Below are 17,730 nucleotides of genomic sequence, written 5' to 3'. Positions count from 1 at the left end.
GTCAAGCATTTCTCTCAGCACAGATCTGTAAAAATGTACAAAGCGAATAAATGTGTGTGTTTTTTAAAAAAAACGTGTGTGTTGTTGTTCTTTGGATGTAATTTGTTGCATAACCTCAATGTTTCCGCTTGGGTCTTCTGTGAGTTCATCGGTCAAAAATGAACAACGGTCACTTTCGTGTTGGAATGCTGCATCTCACCGCACCCTCCTTGTAACCGTTGCGTTTCTTTTGGACTACCAGAGCAGCCGTAACCGCTCGGCGTTGGGCGGTTGCCTTTTCCTGATCAACTGAAGAAACGGCGGCCCGTTTTGGTGTGCTACAACACGCGCGCTCTCAGAACGAGCCAATCACAGAACAGAATGCTGTTGCACGCGTATTTTGAACCGTACAAACGGACTAAACTGAGAGCAGGCAGAGAGGAGTCGATCTGCAGCTTGTTCTTCGGATAAGTTTCGGTTATTTTGTATTCACCACCGTCTGGTCTGGGATTTAACGATGAGAAAGAGGTAAGAGTAAAGTTTTTTTTCCACGGTTAAGTAACGTAAAGTAAGACTAAATTAAAGTAGCCACCTTTAAATGAGATACAAAAAATGATAGCTAATCTGTAGTCAACGTCTATTTGCTTAAACTATAGGGCTAAGACCGTTTAATTTGCTCTTAATATCAAACGCGACTAAATGATCTATTTTCTGGAATATAACCTTTGACAAACGAGCTGATCGTGTCCGTCATTGTAGCGAGGTGCTCGCAGCAGAGGCTGTGTCGTGCCTGAATAAAGCGCTGTGCCAGTTGAAGGACATTTGGGAAGAGATCGGCATCCCAGAGGACCAGAGACTACAGAGAACTAATGTTGTCAAGAACCACATCAAGGTGAGCTACCGTTTTGAATGTCTGATAACCCCAACAAATTCATCTGGTGGGATTGTGACGAGGTCAGACACGTTTAGATGTGTTGATGTGAGAGAGCAACAGGTTGGTTGTGCTTGGAGAGGAAAAAAATCACTAATCCACCTGTTTTCTGAGACCTGTTGCCATGCAACATCTAGTCCTTTATGAGCAACGTAGTTATTTCCCGTCTTAGATTTTTGTACCCTACTAGTTTACAAAAAAAGGTTATCTTTACATCTTAAAACAATTTGAGTTCAGTTTGCTGGAAAAGGACATTAAGACGTTCTTAGATGTTACATCCAGTTCGCTATATGTTTCAAATATGATTGTCCTTTTGATCTTTAAACATGGGGACTTTGTATGAGCTATTTTTCAGTTTGTTAATCCATCCACTTTTTGCTGATAACTGTTATAATTAGTAATGAAGCCGGAAAGAATTTATAAAAGTTGAATACTCATCAAATATCAAAAACTTTATGCACTTTGCAAAGTATTTGACTTGTATCATCCTTTCCTGACTGCTTTTTATTTATGTTCTCGATCTTTGGCTAGTTTGACCGTAACATTTATTTACACATAACATTTATTTACAGTTACAAAATTTCCGGAGCTCATTTCATTAGTATTTGCAAACAGCTGTGGTTAAATGTCCAAACACAGTTATTACGACGCGTACCTGAATCAGACGGTATGTTTTCCTGGAAATAGACAAAGTCTACAATAAATGACTAATATGTCTCTATTCCTGACAGCCAAAACGATCTTCACAAAGCTTTGTTCCCGGATGCACAATCATCTACCCAAGCTGATTTAATTTCCCACATTTGTCCAACAGAACTTACTGGAAATGATGATTAAAGAGGAGGAATCTCTGAAGACGAGACTCATAAGCAGCATTCAGATATGCAGGACTGAAATGGAGAAACTCTGCTTGGAACTCCATCTTTCTGTCTTTGAGGTGACGGCTTCTTTTTCACTGTTATTAACTATTGATGAACAACTGTTGACTGGGTTAAACCTTTTGGACATTACAGCTCCTCCTAAATAACATTTTCCACAACTTCTGTTTACAGAAGATCCTGTAGTTACTCTTTTTTATCTCAGATTTGATCTCAGAATGAATTTGTTATCTTTTGCGTGTGTTCAGGAGGAGGAAGGCGTCAGCATGCTCCAGCAGGAGAAGAACATCCGCACACAGGTGGAGGCTCTGATGAAGGAGAAGGCTCAGCGCATGCAGCAGCTGAAAGCTCTGCTGGACCAGGAGCAGGACCTGTGTGACATTTTGTGCTCCATACCATACGGCATCACTCCAGACTCTGTCCCCACCGTGGAACAGCTGGATAACTTCCACCAACACATCATCAACCAGAATGCAGAGAAGGTCGGGGCTCTTTCATACATCTACATCTCCTCTGCTTTGTTATTTTAACTGTGTGGACAGAAAACCTGTATTTCCTGTTGCAGACACTGTAACCACGGGGCTTCTGCAAAGCTTTGTCATACGAGTAGTCCGAGTGAAATTCACCAAATTCTCTTAACGACACACGCTCGCCATGAATAACTGGGTCCACTCCTTTTCCTGCTGCTGGTGCATTAGCTGCCTGGAGGGTCACCATGAGCAGTGAGGGAGGAGACTATTTCTGAAATGGAGGGGAATAAAACTAAAGCTAACTTAAGCTTTGAATGAGCTATTTTCAGTTTGTTAATCCATCCACTTTTTGCTGATAACTGTTATAATTAGTAATGAAGCCAGAAAGAATATATAAAAGTTGATACCCATCAAATTTCAAAAACTTTATGCACTTTGCAAAGTAATAATAATACATTTTATTTATAACGCACTTTACATTTACAACAAAATCTCAAAGTATTTGACTTGTATCATCCTTTCCTGGCTGCTTTTCATTTATGTCCTCCATCTTTGGCTAGTTTGACCGTAACATTTATTAACAATCTTTAAAAATAAAAACTAATACTGTACATTTCAGATACCTTATTCAAATTTTTTTTTATTATTCTTAATTTATATTTTTATTCATTTTTACTCATATTTCAAATTTAATTTTAATGATCTTTTTATTGGTAGCAGGACAAGGAAGAATTTCACTGCACATTGTACTGTGTATGATTGTGTATGTGACAAATAAAACTATCTTAAAAACAAAAAAAAACATTTATGTTTACGCAGGAGTTAAACTACTAAAGTTTCAGCAGATTAGTTCAACTTTTTCGGAGCTCATTTCATAAGTATTTGCATACAGCTGTGGTTAAATGTCCAAACACAGTTATTATAACGTGCACTTTCTGTCATGTTTCCAGGCGAAGCGTTACGCTGAGTTCATGGAGCTGAAGAAGCAGATCATCTTGCACATGGGGGAGCTGGACCACACCCCCGAAACCAGCTTTGAGAAAGATATCGTCTGTGAGGATGAGGACTCCTTCTGCCTTTCCAGAGACAATATTACATCGCTCAAACTGCTCCTGTGTCAGGCAAGATTGTTTTTATAATGGACCATTATCTCCATGGGATAAAGCGCTTAGTGTTTGATAGAAATTGTTTTTAAGGTTTCCATCACACTCAGGTCTCGCTGCATATGACAGTCCTGCTGATTCTTGTCCATTCTAATTGAGATTTTAATCATAAACCACCCAGTTGAGGGAGTATTTTGCACCTGAGCTGCTGAGTGATTTTTTTTTATTTTTATTTTTTTTCCTTGGTCCGTGTTTGTCCTGCAGCTGGAGGAACGTAAAGCAGAGAACGAGGCGATGTGCGAGAGTCACAGAGAAAAGATCCAGCGGCTGTGGGACAGACTGCAGGTTCCCCAAGAGGAGAGGGCCATTTTTAACGAGCACATGGTCGCATCCAAGAAGAGGAACCTGCAAGCGGTGAGAAGACTGAACGGACCCGTCTCAGAGCTGCTGATCTCTCCAGTTCATCTATTCTTCGTTTTTTTTTTTTTTTTTTGGTCTGTTATCCACGATCAGCTATGAACTGCGGTTCATTTCACGCTTTTATTTTTCTTCCTCAGTTACAAAGTGAAGTGCAGCGTTTAGAGGAGCTCAAACTGCTAAACATCCGCAATGTCACAGATGCCATCCGCTCGGAAATCGCCGTGTTTTGGGAAAAATGCTTCTTCAGCATTGATCAGCGGCAGGAGTTCGCGCCTTATTTTAGCGGTGGGTTCTCTTGTTTGATGTCTAATCGCAGTTTTTAGAAAATTTCTTCCAGCTGACACTGAATTGACCCTTTTTATTTATTTATTTATTTTTATAGAGGATTTTAACGAAGAGCTGTTGGCTCTGCATGATGATGAGATTCAGCGCTTAAAGCAGCATTATGAGGATCACAAGGAGCTTTTCGATGGGGTCCACAGATGGGAAGAAAACTGGAGACACTACCTGGAGCTGGAGGTGAGTGTGCTTGAGGTTTTTTTTGGGGGGGGGGGACTGCAACAAAGCTTCTACTGAAAACCTAATGGATAATCTTAAATATTTGACTTACTGTAGCTGGCAGACCTTCCTGTCTGCTCTCAGCTGTCGCCACTGAGTCCAGGCAGGAAGAAAGTATGAGAAGAGTTGTGCTGTTGTGGGGAGCCTTTAAAATAAAAAAAATGCTTTGCAGCTTGTAGGTTGAAACATCTTTTTTTTTTTTTTTTTTTTTGTTCAGGGCTGGGCAAGTTAACTCGTTATCGCGTTAATTATTTAACGCCGATAAATATTTTATCGCACATTAATGCAGGCGCTACTTTCTGTTTTACTTGTTTCAACATAAAAGCACGTATTTCAAAATAAATGTTAAAAAAAAACCTCCTGCACTTACAGCCAAGTTGAATTGTCTTCTCAGCGTAGTAGTTCCAGTCTAAAATATCACTTAAAGGCAAAACACACAACTGATAGCAGCAAGTCATTCAAGGAAACAGACAGTGGAGCGAGGCTTCTACATAAAAACTACAGAAAGATGCTGATGTTAAAAGTGTGTTTGCACAACAAATGTTATGGCACTTTCATTCATATGGCAGCACATTTAAAATAAAACTAAATGCTAAAAGCTATACACTACTTTTGGATTCATTTTTGGATTTTGCTTACAAATGCGATTAACCGTGATTAATCAGGGAAATCATGCGATTAATTAGATTAAACATTTTAATAGTTGCCCAGCCCTACTTTTTTTTTTATTTATTTTTTTTGCCGTCACAAGGGAACCTAAACCATAGAGCTCAATGATGCACTGCAAACTGAATGCACCAGTGAACAGGAGATGCTATTGTAAGATCTTGTCTCACCTGTTCATAGCCGCCACGATATGATTGGTCTGATCTACAAATGGATTGTTTAGAGCTCAGCGAGATGAGCTCTCTAGCGATCGTGATTGGGTGAATCTTGAGAGAAGTTATGACCCCAACACGGTCAAACTGCTGTGGCAAGAGTCACTGTCATTTCCACGCCATAAAACCCCGACTATTTCTACATCACTAAATTAATTCAATGTCCATGCTACAAATGCTGCATGCTGATGTGACGATTTCATCTTCACCATTCACAGAAAAAAGCGACGGATCCCACGAGGTTCGCTAACAGAGGAGGAAACCTTCTAAAGGAAGAGAAACAGAGGTCGGACCTGCATAAAAACCTGCCCAAGGTAAAACACCAACGCCACGGTTCATTTTCTAACTGCAAATGTAAATGTACTTTATTTATACAGCCCTTTATAGACAATCCTTACGATGTACCAAAGTGCTTTACAGAAGGTAATAAATAGATTTTCAAGTTTATTTATTTAACAAAAGGACAGCATGTATTACTAGCATTTAAAACAAAATGCAAAATATACAAGATTGTAGCCATAAGGCTACAATCTAAAGAGAAGAATAAGTATAAACAATAAAAGAACAGTGAAAGCAATAAAATAAAATGAGATAAAAGTGTCATCATTCTACTGGGTATTAAAAGCCATCCTAAATAAGTAGGTTTTTAGCCTAGATGTGAAGCGGCCCAGGTCAGAAATAAGACGCAGCTGGACGGGGGGCTTATTCCAGAGCCTGGGGGCAGCTTTGGGAAAAGGCTCGCTCACCCCAGGGTTTGTATTCTGACCTGGGCACTTCCAGCAGAAACTGATCTGTTGACTTCAGAGCTCTACCAGGACTGTTAAAAGCTCAGATAAATACGACGGGGCGAGGCCGCTAAGAGCTTTAAAAACAAACATTAAAAGTTTAAAATCAGTTCTATAAAGGACAGGAAGCCAATGGAGGGAGTTCAGAACAGGAGTGATGAGCACACGTCTGTTGGTGTTGGTTAAAGACGGGCAGCAGCGTTCTGCACCAGCTGAAGGCGGCTGAGAATAACTTGAGAACTGTCCCAATTCTGACGGTAACGTTTTTTTTGTGTCTATTTTCAACAAGCTGGAGAAGAAGTTAAAAGCCCAGATTGATGCCTGGGAGAGTGAGCAGGCTCGGGAGTTCCTGGTGAACGGCCAGAAGTTCCTGCAGTACGTGGAGGAGCAGTGGGAGCTGCACCGGATAGAGAAGGAAAAGGAGAAGCAGGAGAGGGTGAGCAAGTTGATTCTGATGATCTCCGCCTGCGTTTGCTGCGAAACGTGTTGACTCCTCCTCTTTACAGCAACTAAAGAAGAGCAAGCAGACCGAGGAGGACATGCTGTACGGGACAGCAGTGCGGACCCCGAGCAAACGCAGATTCCTCGGCACTACGACTCCAAACAAATCGCGAAAGATGGTAAACTCGCTTCCTGACTAACTTGGGTAGACTGGAGTCAGCGCTCGCCGTCTCTTCAGCACTAACCCGTCTCGTCTCTTTTGCCAGTGTAATGCAACCTCCAGCATTTCTAGTGGCACCTCTAACAGCACCATGCGCTCCATGTATGGTGGAACTGTCTGTCGATCGCCTGTGCCTCGCCCTCCCCTCTCTGCAAATAAGGTTGGTTTAATTCTTAAAACTTTAAGAAAGGGTGGAGGGACACAAATATACATGATCAAGCAAGCTTTGGGCTAATTTAGCGCTCGAAAGATGGATCTTCAGGGCTCTAGAGTGCAACCTTTTTTTCTCAATGGTGCGACTAAAAAATAATCTGAGGTCGCATCGGTGCAACCACCCATTCGAGGGGGAAAAAAAAGTCTCCGCGACTCTGGAAGTCTCCCTGTGGTTCAATAACAGACACACATTGGACCCATAGCGTGGTCTAAAGCAATCATCCGAGGGGCATGTGACTGCAATGGAGGATAGTCCATAAGACATTGAGCCATGAGATGTTCAGTTTGAAGCCCTTAAAACACCTGCAATTTTAATTTAGATTTTCTTTTTAGTTCATTTATCTTGAGATGTTTTAAGTTTAAATTTCAGGCCAGTGAAGCACTTTAAGCACCAACACTTTTTCAGTAAGTTTCAGTAAGTAGTTAGTTTGTTCTGTTAGTTTGTAGAATTGTGCTTCAAATAAAGAACTTTGTTTTGACCAGATTGCTCGTTAATCATTTATAAGTCAATATTGCCTATATGGACACCGATTTAAAAAAAAAAAAAAAAAAATTAAAAAAAAAATTAAATAAATAAAAACAAAATAAAAATAATAAAAATTTAATTTAAAAAGAAAATGAACCTGTAAAACTGCAGTGTTAAAATGCAATGTGGTTGAAAATTTGGGTGCACCTAACTTTTGTGCTGGTGCACCTAAGGAAAAAAAGTTGGGCGCACCAGTGCAAAAAGTTAGGTTTAGTCTAGAGCCCTGGTCTTAGTTTATCAATCAGACAGCAACTCATCAGAATTAACAAGCTTATAACATTCACATTTATCCACCTTCTGGGGTGAAATATGGCTGATTTGTAGAGTTCTGCTGCACCACTCTGCATTTAAACCACTCAGAGCAGCATACATGTTCTTTACATCTGATTATATATGCTTTTACATTACACGGCAATGCATGTTTTTAAATCTGTCCTTGTGTTTGTGCAAAATCTTTCTTAAACGGTCAATTAGAACCTGAAAATCTCCCTTCCTGTGCTGGACTCATCAGTTCATAATCGTGATTTTTGGGGATATGTAAGACTTGTCTGACGCCTTCTCCCTCCTGCTGTGGATCTTCCAGACTCCAGCAGCACGGACGCCAGGTGGCAGCAGACCGCCGCACCCAAAGATTCGCGGCTGCAACAAGGAGAACGAGGCCCAGTCGAAGGGGACCCCTCTGAGCGGTGCGTTGCAGACCCCTCCCTGTGCACAGCGTAACTTCAGCATTGCCTCTGTTGCCAGCACATATTCAGAGTTTGTGGTAATGTACACTTTTGTCTCTAATCTACCCCCCCCCCCCTCGCTGTGCCATAACACAATTCAGTATATCGTGAAAAGGAAAATGTGAACATGCTAATAATGTAAATTTATATTTTAGAGGGACTTGGTCAACACTGAATCTGTTCAGTCAAGGTGTGTTGGGAATCCTAAGACTTTGCGTTAATCCAACTAATCTCTGTTCTTTGTAACTGCATGGATGCTGCAGGCAAAAAAAAAAAAAGAGCTCTACAGAGAAACTTTGCATGTTTTTTAGCTTTAAAGTGTTTGCTGTAAATAAAATGAGGCATTAAATGGGATCCAGGGGGTCAAGTTCAAGAAACAGATCTGTGAATTTAAGGGATTTCCAGACACTAAAACACAGAAACACACTCGTATACACAGCTCAGCTGAAAAGAAGGACAACATGTGGAGAACACATGTGACTTTTATAAATGGAATGAATTTAATTAAGGGAGACTAAATCAAACATGCGGTCAGAACTGAGGGGGGAATGTTAGTGGCTTTCAGTCGTATTGGTCACATGGTTAAATCTGCATGTGCAGCAGGGGGAGGCGGCACATTACCTTCCTGAAGGCACAGTCTCAATCTCATCGGGATTTATTGTCAATTGTACTTTAAGGTTTTTTACTTCTGAGTCTGGTCCATTTTTTTACATTTTTTTTCCTTTAGCACAAGTTTCTTGGGTTTACCTTGAATAGCTAACGCAAATTAGCTGGCATGAACAGACCCGACTTCGGTGTACTGTTCACCTGAACTAACGCCACCGCTCTCCAACCTGCATAAGCAGCTATTTTGTCCTCTCACTGTTTGAAACTAACAGCCTTCACAATGTAAAGTGCAACTTGTATCTGTTGTTAAGGCTTCCCGGTTTCTCTCCTTAAATGGACACACTAGCGGTTTCATCGGATCCTAAACGATTGGCAGCACGTGTCATATTATTAGCCTCATTTCCACTATGCAGTCCGGTATGGGTCGGTTCAGAACGGTTCGCTTATTTCAGTGTTTCCACTACCACCAAAGCGTACCGGTCCCATGGAACCCGTTATCATTCTGTAACCCTTCTGCTTGGGGTACCGAGCACACAGGACCGGTTCCAGGCTCTGCTCTCCGGTGTTGGTGAGGAGGCTGTGCAGCGGGAGCTCGATGGCGCTGTGCCAAACCAAAAAGTTTTCCAGCTGATTGCTGCAAAAATGGCAGAGTGGTTTCAACCGGACCACGAGCCAGTGTGGCATTAAAGGGATAGTTCGCCTCTTTTGACATGAAGCTGTATGACATCCCATATTACCAATATTATTTATGAACATCTTCTTACCCCCTGCTGCGTCCTGTGAGCCGAGTTCCAGCCTCGTTTTGGTGTTGATGAAGGTAGTCCGGCTAGTTGGTTGGGGTCCCGAAAATAAAGCGTTTTGCTTCTCAAAACAATATGTGTTCAACAGAGTCACATTTGCGTCACAAAATTGTCCATCCAGAAAAAGTCAGACCTCACAATCGCTTGGCACTATTTTCTCTCCCTTCGTATCACCGCCTGCCGCGCCTGTTACGGTGTTTGCTGCTCGGAAGCAGGGGACTGCTCGGTCTGCACTTCGGTCTGCACAGTTTACACAGCCTGTAGTGATACGAAGGGAGAGAAAATAGTGCCAAGCGATTGTGAGGCCTGACTTTTTCTGGATGAACGATTTTGTGATGCAATTGTATTACTCTTTTGAACACATATTGTTTTGAGAAACAAAACGCTTTATTTTCGGGACCCCAGCCAACTAGCCGGACTACCTTCGTCAACACCAAAACGAGGCTGGAACTCTGCTCACAGGACGCAGCAGGGGGTAAGAAGATGTTCATAAATGATATTACTAATGTGGGATGTCATACAGCTTCATGTCAAAAGAGGCGAACTATCCCTTTAAGCTGAAGAAGCTTGGAGGTGGTTCCAAATTATGGATGTTATTTGCTGTTATTTGCTATTGACGCTTCGGCACGCACTCCGCCCACCCCTGAGGGTCCCCTTTGTACAGTGGGAACGCAAAGCTGACCCGACTCGTACCGTACCGTTCTGAACCGACCCGTACCGGACTGCATAGTGGAAACGAGGCTTTAGTTTCACTGAAACCGACCTCACGTCCACTCCTCTTTTTCCACAGCGAGACCTGTCTAAGGCCTCTGACGCCAAGATCCAGCACAACATCCTGAACTCCACCTCCACCACCAACCTCTGACTCCACTCTGATGGAAATATCATCGTCCTTCCAATGAGGTTCCAATCTCATTTAAAAAAGCATCATTACCGTTCACTCGTATCAGCGTTTCTAAGTATAAGAATGTAATATATTAAGTGTTAAATCAGTGATGAAACGAGAGCAACGACTCTTTTATTGAGGCGTTGAAGGTGCCGTCTTTGTTTGGTTAATCACCGTCGGAGGAAAAAGGTTTGTCGTCAACGAACACTACTTTGGCTTCCCGATTCCGTCTGTTATTGAAATGTATTAAATGTTGTCTGTATTTCAACTGCACACTTTTTTTTTTTTTTTTTAAGACAAACGGAAGAAGGTTTAGCTTTCTGGGGTTACAGACAAAATATGTTATGAAGACATTGCACTTTTTATTGAAAAAAAAATATTTTGCAGCATGTAGTGTAATTTTACACAAGCTCACACTGTTCTTTCCAAATCTTTTGTTATAAGTGTTTTTTTTTTTTTTTTTGTTTGTATATATTTCTCTATTTCCTGGTTTCTTTATAGGAATGTACTGCTTTTTCACAAATGTTTGGCCATTAACTGTTGAATTGATGCTGTATAATAGTTTAGTTAAATCATATGAATTCACTATTATGGCTGATTTGAAGAAAGCTTTTCAAAATATAACATACGTTTTTCAATCATAAAGACTGGTGTGGTTCTTGTTTCAGTTTTGTGTTTGAAAGTGTTTAGTTTGACTTGCTCCAGCTTGTTTTTCAGCATTTTGGAGTTTTTATCTTTTATTATCTCAGTCGTAAGAGAAAATATCAAAGATTTTCTCCATTTTGCACCTTTTTTTGTGGCTCAATACAATCAAGAGAAATATAAAATGCAAGATTAGGTATCGATTCCAAATTCTTTTCAACCTTATTTTAATACTGATATTTTTGGAAGATTAATTTAAGAACTTTAAACTAAACCATTTATCCACTGAGCCATTATAAGCCTCTTATGCAGTTTAAATTAGAATTCCTCTGACATGGTTCAAAGCTGTAGTTCAACATTTAAATGAATACTCTAGCAGTGTCTTTAGAACAGGAAATAAGCATAAATAGCTGATTTAATCTAAACCACTTAAGCTATTTAACAGAAGACTCATTTGACTTTAGCAAACAACATCTTAAGCATCTTTAATTTAATCAGTGTTGGTTAAACTAGTTTGCCGTTTGTAACCTTATCTTGCTTTGAATTTGTTCTAACTTCACTGACCTGTTGCAAGCTCATGTGTATTTTTTTTTTTTTTTTTGCATAACTGGACTTCTTTCACAGACTTTTCTGGCAGGAAAAACTTTGTTTAAATGAATAGTTATCAGTCTTCATTTTAAGTTGTCTTAGACTGAAAAGCTGCATCTATGCAGTCTCCAGTCAACCGTAGATCCTATTAAGAATCACTAAATAACCTACTCCACACAAACTTTGGCTGCGCCCGCAAGCCAAATAGTTAAGGCTGTTATTATCAAAGAATATTCGAGGATTCTTAAAATGGAAAAAAGTTGCCTTAAGATTCATGAGCACCTCAAGTAATGAAATGGAAACGTGGTAAATTGCATTATTTAGGTGTATTTTTGCTTCTTTGTCATTTTTAGCCTTCTTGCTCTTTCAGTTGACCTGAAATGAGGTTGACCTTTACGCCAGGGCATGGTCACAGCTCACTTTGTTTTTTAATAAAACAAGCTGAAAAAATGTATATTAATCTGAAAATTGTTCCGAGATTGATTGAAAGAGAACAGACAACTTCAGCAACATAAATATATGAAAAAAGTCATTGCCCTGTTGACAGTTTAATTGCATTGAATGTGTCTTTCTGTTTGGAGATCATTGCTCTTTATGGAAGCCCCCGGGTTTTATTTTGAAGGGTTGACACCGGAAGTTGTTTTGATACCGGTGACAGACTTCCGGAGGAGGAACCTGAGATCAACGAGAATCAGCATGCAGGCTGAACACGACAGTGAGTAGCGATGAAAGGTTGACTCAGTTTTTTAACGAATTGGTTGTGTCCAGCTTGTCACGAACATCTCAGCCATGTCAGGAGCGTTAGCGCGGCTGCTCTTCTACCCGACGCTAGCTTACAATGTTGTCATGGAGAAGGTGTCCTCGAGGCGGTGGTTCGACCGGGTCGACGAGACGGTCATCCTGGGAGCGCTGCCGTTCAGATCCATGACCAAACAGGTCAGACTGTCAAACACAGCTGGGGGAAAAGTGGCTCTGAACTCACAAACTGCATGTGTGTGTATAGTGTGTGTTTTGTTAAAAAAAAGAGGTGAACATTTAGAGTTTAACAAATAATTAAGTAAGATCCTCGAAAGGATCCTTTAAGTTTTTCACTCTGTTTTAAACACACATCACATGTACAGTACATAGGAAACTAGCTGAAGCAAGATCTCCATGGAGCAGCACTTGGGAATAGGGAAGAGATTTAAATTTTAATTGTAATGAGAAGAAACAACCAAAATATAATTTATTTTTATCTTGCAGTTTTGGTTGTGGTGCAGGATTTTGGTTTTGTATCTCATCTTGCCACAAGTTTTATTCTAATTTATTTATTAATTCATTTGTTTATTTAAACAAAGACTAGATTTACTGTTCATTTATTCCATCTGCTGTATAACACACAGCACAGCACAGACTGCATGTGTGTGTATAGTGTGTGTTTTTGTTTAAAAAAATAGGTGGACATTTAGAGCTTAACAAATAATCTGGGACAGAGACGTGTTTACCGCTGTGTTTTCATGAGCTCTCTGTGTTTGGGAAGTGAATGAATCTGTTGCTGTTTGAGGCTGTTTTCCCATTGTTGTTGGATAAAAGGTTTCAGGGCCTCCTTTGTCAAGTTTTACATTTCCTAAAATACCAGATTGCTCTCAATAGGTGACAGGTGCGGTCTGCACGCAGGCCAGTTTAGCACAGGTGGAGTCCTAAAATGATGCAGCCACTCGGCTGTAATATGTGCAGAATGTGGTTTGTCTTGTTGGAATTAGCAAGAATTTCCATGTAAAGGCAGCACAGATCCTCTGCCGTTCAGATGTACAATTTAACCATTTCTTTCACCAAATGTAGACGTTTTTAAATCCAGGTTAAAAACACTTATATTCTGATGTCTAAGCATGAGATCTGCACGATATATTTGAATTTATCTGGACTGTTGCTTGTTTTTAAATTCATTTAAATTATTTTATTTGTTTCTCTTTATATTCTTTTATGTATTTTTCATGCTTCTTCCACTCCCTGCTGCAATGCTTTTATTTTTATGTAAAGCACTTTGAATTGTTTTGTACTTGAAATGTGCTACAAATAAATTTGATTTGATTTCTCAGTGTTCACTCATACCATGACCAGTTTGACTTGTGGACTGATAAGAAGCTGTTCTCTCATCTCATGGAGGATTCCCAAAAAGAATCTGAGATATTGGACTAATCAAATCACATGTCAGTTTTTCCACTTGACCTCATATCAACTAAAATAAGCTAAGGTTGTACTTGTTTCAGAAGAGAGACAGTAATTAAACGCATAGACTGTTTGAGCAGACTGACACTGAGGACTGATCCCGTAACCTTCCGGTTATCTTAAGCAGCAAGCAGCAATGTTATTGGTCCCAAAGTGGTGACCAGCTTTTCGACTGAGTGTGTTTAGCTTAAACTGATAATGGCTGTTTATTGTGTTGCAGCTGGTTGAAACAGAAAATATTCGAGGAGTTATCACCATGAATGAGAATTATGAGACCAAATATTTCTGCAACTCGGCCGAGGTGAGTCTGCCTGAACGTCACTACGCTGCATGTTTTACTGTTTAATTGGGCTGCATATGTATCTAAAAGCCTTTAAATCAAATGGACAGTTTTCTTGGTTGGTGAAATCACACCATTGAACGCCACAGGTGTTAAATAAGGAATCCGTTTGTGTGCGCTGTTGGGTGCAGGAGTGGCAGGCTGCTGGTGTGGAGCAGCTGAGGCTGAGCACCGTGGACCTCACCGGCGTCCCCAGCCTGGAGAACCTCCACCGCGGCGTCGAGTTCGCCCTGCTGCATCGAGGGCTGGGAACCAGTGTGTACGTCCACTGCAAGGCGGGGCGTTCCCGCAGCGCCACACTCGCGGCTGCATACCTCATACGGGTCAGTACAGCACCGTGAGGAGATGGGCTCAAATTCATTCTGGTCACCAGCGATGATTAGATGAGAAAAAACTGAGTATACAGAAGGATATTTTTAGTGTTTAAACTATTGAACACAAATAGAGTGAAATGGGAATTAGTTAAGTTCTTATTTGATTGATTGATAAATTTTTATTTTCGAACATGTATAAAAAAAAATGTGTGTAACTATTTGTAAATACAAAAGAAAGAAAAAGAGAAATTAAAAGTTAGTTTCCCACCCCTTTTTAACTACTCTTCAGTTTGTAAATATCCTAACTACAATACACCTTTATAAATATATGCCATATATACACTTCCTAAAAATCTAAATAAATATATACTACACACATATCCTTGTAAATGTAAATATGAATAAATATATATATATATATATATATATATATATACCATATACTAATTAAATTACAATATAACAATTTAATTCACAAATGTTGTTTTTGAAGTTTATCTTGATGTAAAATAAAAGTCAGAACTATAAGTTGCGTAATGTTCACATACTAGGGACAACATGTCGTTTGGGTGGATCTTTTGCATTTATTGGCTTTATTATAAATGGTCTTGGAAGATGGCAGTTATGTGAATAAGGCATCTCCTGCAGCGTAGCACAAGTGAAGCGCTGAACTTCAGACTCAAAGTCTTTACATAAACACTCTTTGGCACTTTCCAAACATTCGTCAGTACTGGTGTGATGTAATCTGTTTCTTTGCAGAAGATTTCCATCTCGGCAGCTTATTTATGAAGAACAGATTACATGATTGTACCTTTTAATAATTTATTTAATAATCAACACAGTTAAGTGATGAAACTGCATAGTTCTGATCAATGACCTTCTTTCAAATCAGTTTAAGTGGCTGTTAAATTGGATTTCTAGTCTTGTGGGCAAAGAGCACACAGTGCCTCCCTTTGTCTTTCACTGATTGGTTTAAATTGAATGTTGACTGAGTCTTTTTGTGAGATTTCCCACCCTTATGCTCTTTTTATTTATTCACATTTTAATCTACAACCAAAGTGGTGCATTTGTAAGGTTACTGGTCCCAAACATTGTTTCTTTGGTAACATTGGGAGTCCATATGTTGTAGTTTATTGTTTCTTTTAACCTTTTCTTTAACAAAACTGGCCACAAACCAGATGGAACAACTTCCTAACTAACCTAGCTTCTCCCCTTTTATTATTATTTGTCACCTTTTAAAGGAGAAGTTCGTTTTTCTTTTTTTTTATTTATATATATATATATATAAAACCTGGACCTTATTTCTGGCATAAAATACGTTCATCTACTCACCGATAACAGTTTGGTGAAAGTCGGCGTCCTTCGGAAGATCTTTAGATCACTGGAGATCGGCGTATATCCATATAACGGGAGAGAACAGAGCAGAGACAATACAGCCTCTAAATGAGGCATTATCTGTCTTTATTTCACCAATACTTTAAGACCAATGAATGAATGCGTACTATTGCACTGTTAGCTCAGAGCTGCCGTGTTGCTGTTATCGGGGCTTATGGGGGCTCATTTAATTCTATAAAACTGGTGGAAAACTAAAATAATTAGCCTTTCCCGTCACTGCAGTGAAGATGTCATTGAACCGAAAAAAGAAATCATTTTCTTGCTTTGAACACAGGGTGCATAGTCTATATATAATATGGAATTGCAGATAGATTTGGAAAGTACCACTAAAGTTATGACATTAAGCTGCACAACAAACTTATAAACTTACTGCACGTATAAAAAGATCTAGTGAATTTAATCACATAGAAACCTTGTTTCAGAACAAATTCATCAAACGGCACCACTGCAGGATAATGATGTGTCACTGGCAAATACTAAATCCAGTTAAAATGTGCTCATTTAATTGAGTTACTGAGATAAAACTGCTAAAGATGTTGTTGTTCATCTGTAGCGTGGAAGCTGTTTCTGTTGCAGCTGACAGTGGAAAATAAATCTGATATTTTCATTGCTGAGTCTGAGCTCGTCGTTCCCTTCTGCTCAGTCGGTTGGTTTTGACACTTTGTGCCTTTTTCCTGCTGACAGTTGCACTGCTGGACTCCGGAGGAGGCCTGTCAGAAGCTGGCGTCTGTTCGACCGCACGTCCTGGTGCGCTCGGCTCAGCTGGAGATGCTCAGGACGTACCATCAGCAGGTGTGCGGACAGTCCAGCTGAGGGGGCGGAGAGGCCGCTCTGAACCTCGCTGTGTTCCCACTGAGGCTGGAACACTGGGCTCAGAGCATCAAACACGGCTGCTTTCAGCCAGTCGTCCACATTTACAATGTACAAAATGTTCACCTTTGTGTTTTTTAATATCGGGTTTTCATGAGTTTTACCTGAAATGGCAGGGTTTTTTTTATTTATTAATGACAAATCAGTAAGCAAAAAGACAATTTGGAATCCTGTAAATCATATTACTTTCACATATTTCTATTTCTTCCAAACCCTTTGTCTGGTTTAATCCAACGACACCTAAATACTTTATAAGAAAATCCACATGGTAATGCTATCAGCATCTATTTTTAATGATTCACTCAACTCCAAATTGTATGCTTTTGGCTGAAACTGGACTATATAAAGAATTTTTAATTATTAATGTTCAGTGAAGACATTGATGTGTTTACTGGAGAAGTTTTATTGCAATTTAAGATATTTTCCTACAGTGGCCTTTAATTAAATTACTTTAAAAGCATTAACAATGAAGTTGAATAAATATTTGTAAAATGAATACAGAGTCGTGGTGTTGTTGCTTCTATTGTCATCATTTTGACATTTGAGTCTTTATTTATTTTTTATTTGTGACATGAGTAACAATTCATCTGCAGTACGTTTGACCACTTGTAGTACAAGCTACATTCATAGACTGCTTATTAATCTGTAAATTGGGCACATTTGTTTGTCATACACAGACACTGACACTTGTAAGTCTATCAGGGGAAATTGTATTAAGTATTTTGTCCAAGGAGTCTTCCAAATATGGAGTAGATAATCTGGAATTTGAACCACCGATCATCTGACTGGTGGGTGACTTCACCTTCTGATCTACAGCCATATGAATAGTGGTAAATATAACGGCAACAACAAAGATGTTAAAATATAGCCTGTCTTCAGTTGTTGGTACACTGTTCTTATTTCATGTTCATTCTGATGTGCAGATGAAATTAAGATCCTCGAAAGCATGCTTTT

At 39.7% G+C, this 17,730-nt stretch overlaps 2 protein-coding genes across 6 annotated transcripts; both read left to right on the top strand.

Moving 5' to 3' along the window:
* The first annotated feature begins 208 nt into the window (after nt 1–208).
* On the top strand, nt 209–10,970 carry prc1b (protein regulator of cytokinesis 1b). Of its 5 annotated transcripts, none has more exons than XM_075466926.1 (15): nt 209–507; nt 739–871; nt 1,725–1,847; nt 2,037–2,270; nt 3,209–3,379; nt 3,626–3,775; nt 3,919–4,066; nt 4,164–4,300; nt 5,436–5,531; nt 6,292–6,438; nt 6,509–6,622; nt 6,710–6,823; nt 7,986–8,165; nt 8,283–8,317; nt 10,324–10,970. In XM_075466926.1, the coding sequence occupies exons 1-15, from the start codon at nt 497–499 to the stop codon at nt 10,370–10,372; spliced, it is 1,842 nt and encodes a 613-aa protein (XP_075323041.1). In that variant the 5' UTR covers nt 209–496; the 3' UTR covers nt 10,373–10,970. The 5 variants fall into 5 exon arrangements, with proteins under 5 accessions (XP_075323041.1, XP_075323044.1, XP_075323043.1 ...); XM_075466929.1 differs by having other exon boundaries at nt 7,986–8,088; nt 10,324–10,411; XM_075466928.1 differs by lacking the exon at nt 6,710–6,823.
* A 1,342-nt stretch (nt 10,971–12,312) lies between these two features.
* On the top strand, nt 12,313–17,272 carry ptpmt1 (protein tyrosine phosphatase mitochondrial 1). The gene is made up of 4 exons (XM_075472428.1): nt 12,313–12,585; nt 14,078–14,158; nt 14,329–14,520; nt 16,591–17,272. The coding sequence occupies exons 1-4, from the start codon at nt 12,439–12,441 to the stop codon at nt 16,717–16,719; spliced, it is 549 nt and encodes a 182-aa protein (XP_075328543.1). The 5' UTR covers nt 12,313–12,438; the 3' UTR covers nt 16,720–17,272.
* The last annotated feature ends 458 nt before the right edge of the window (nt 17,273–17,730 follow it).

The sequence above is a fragment of the Odontesthes bonariensis genome, chromosome 1, assembly GCF_027942865.1.
Source record: "Odontesthes bonariensis isolate fOdoBon6 chromosome 1, fOdoBon6.hap1, whole genome shotgun sequence".
In the NCBI taxonomy this organism is placed as follows: Eukaryota; Metazoa; Chordata; class Actinopteri; order Atheriniformes; family Atherinopsidae; genus Odontesthes; species Odontesthes bonariensis.
The sequence above is the reverse complement of the archived record's forward strand: the minus strand, read 5'-3'. Positions and strand labels throughout refer to the sequence as shown.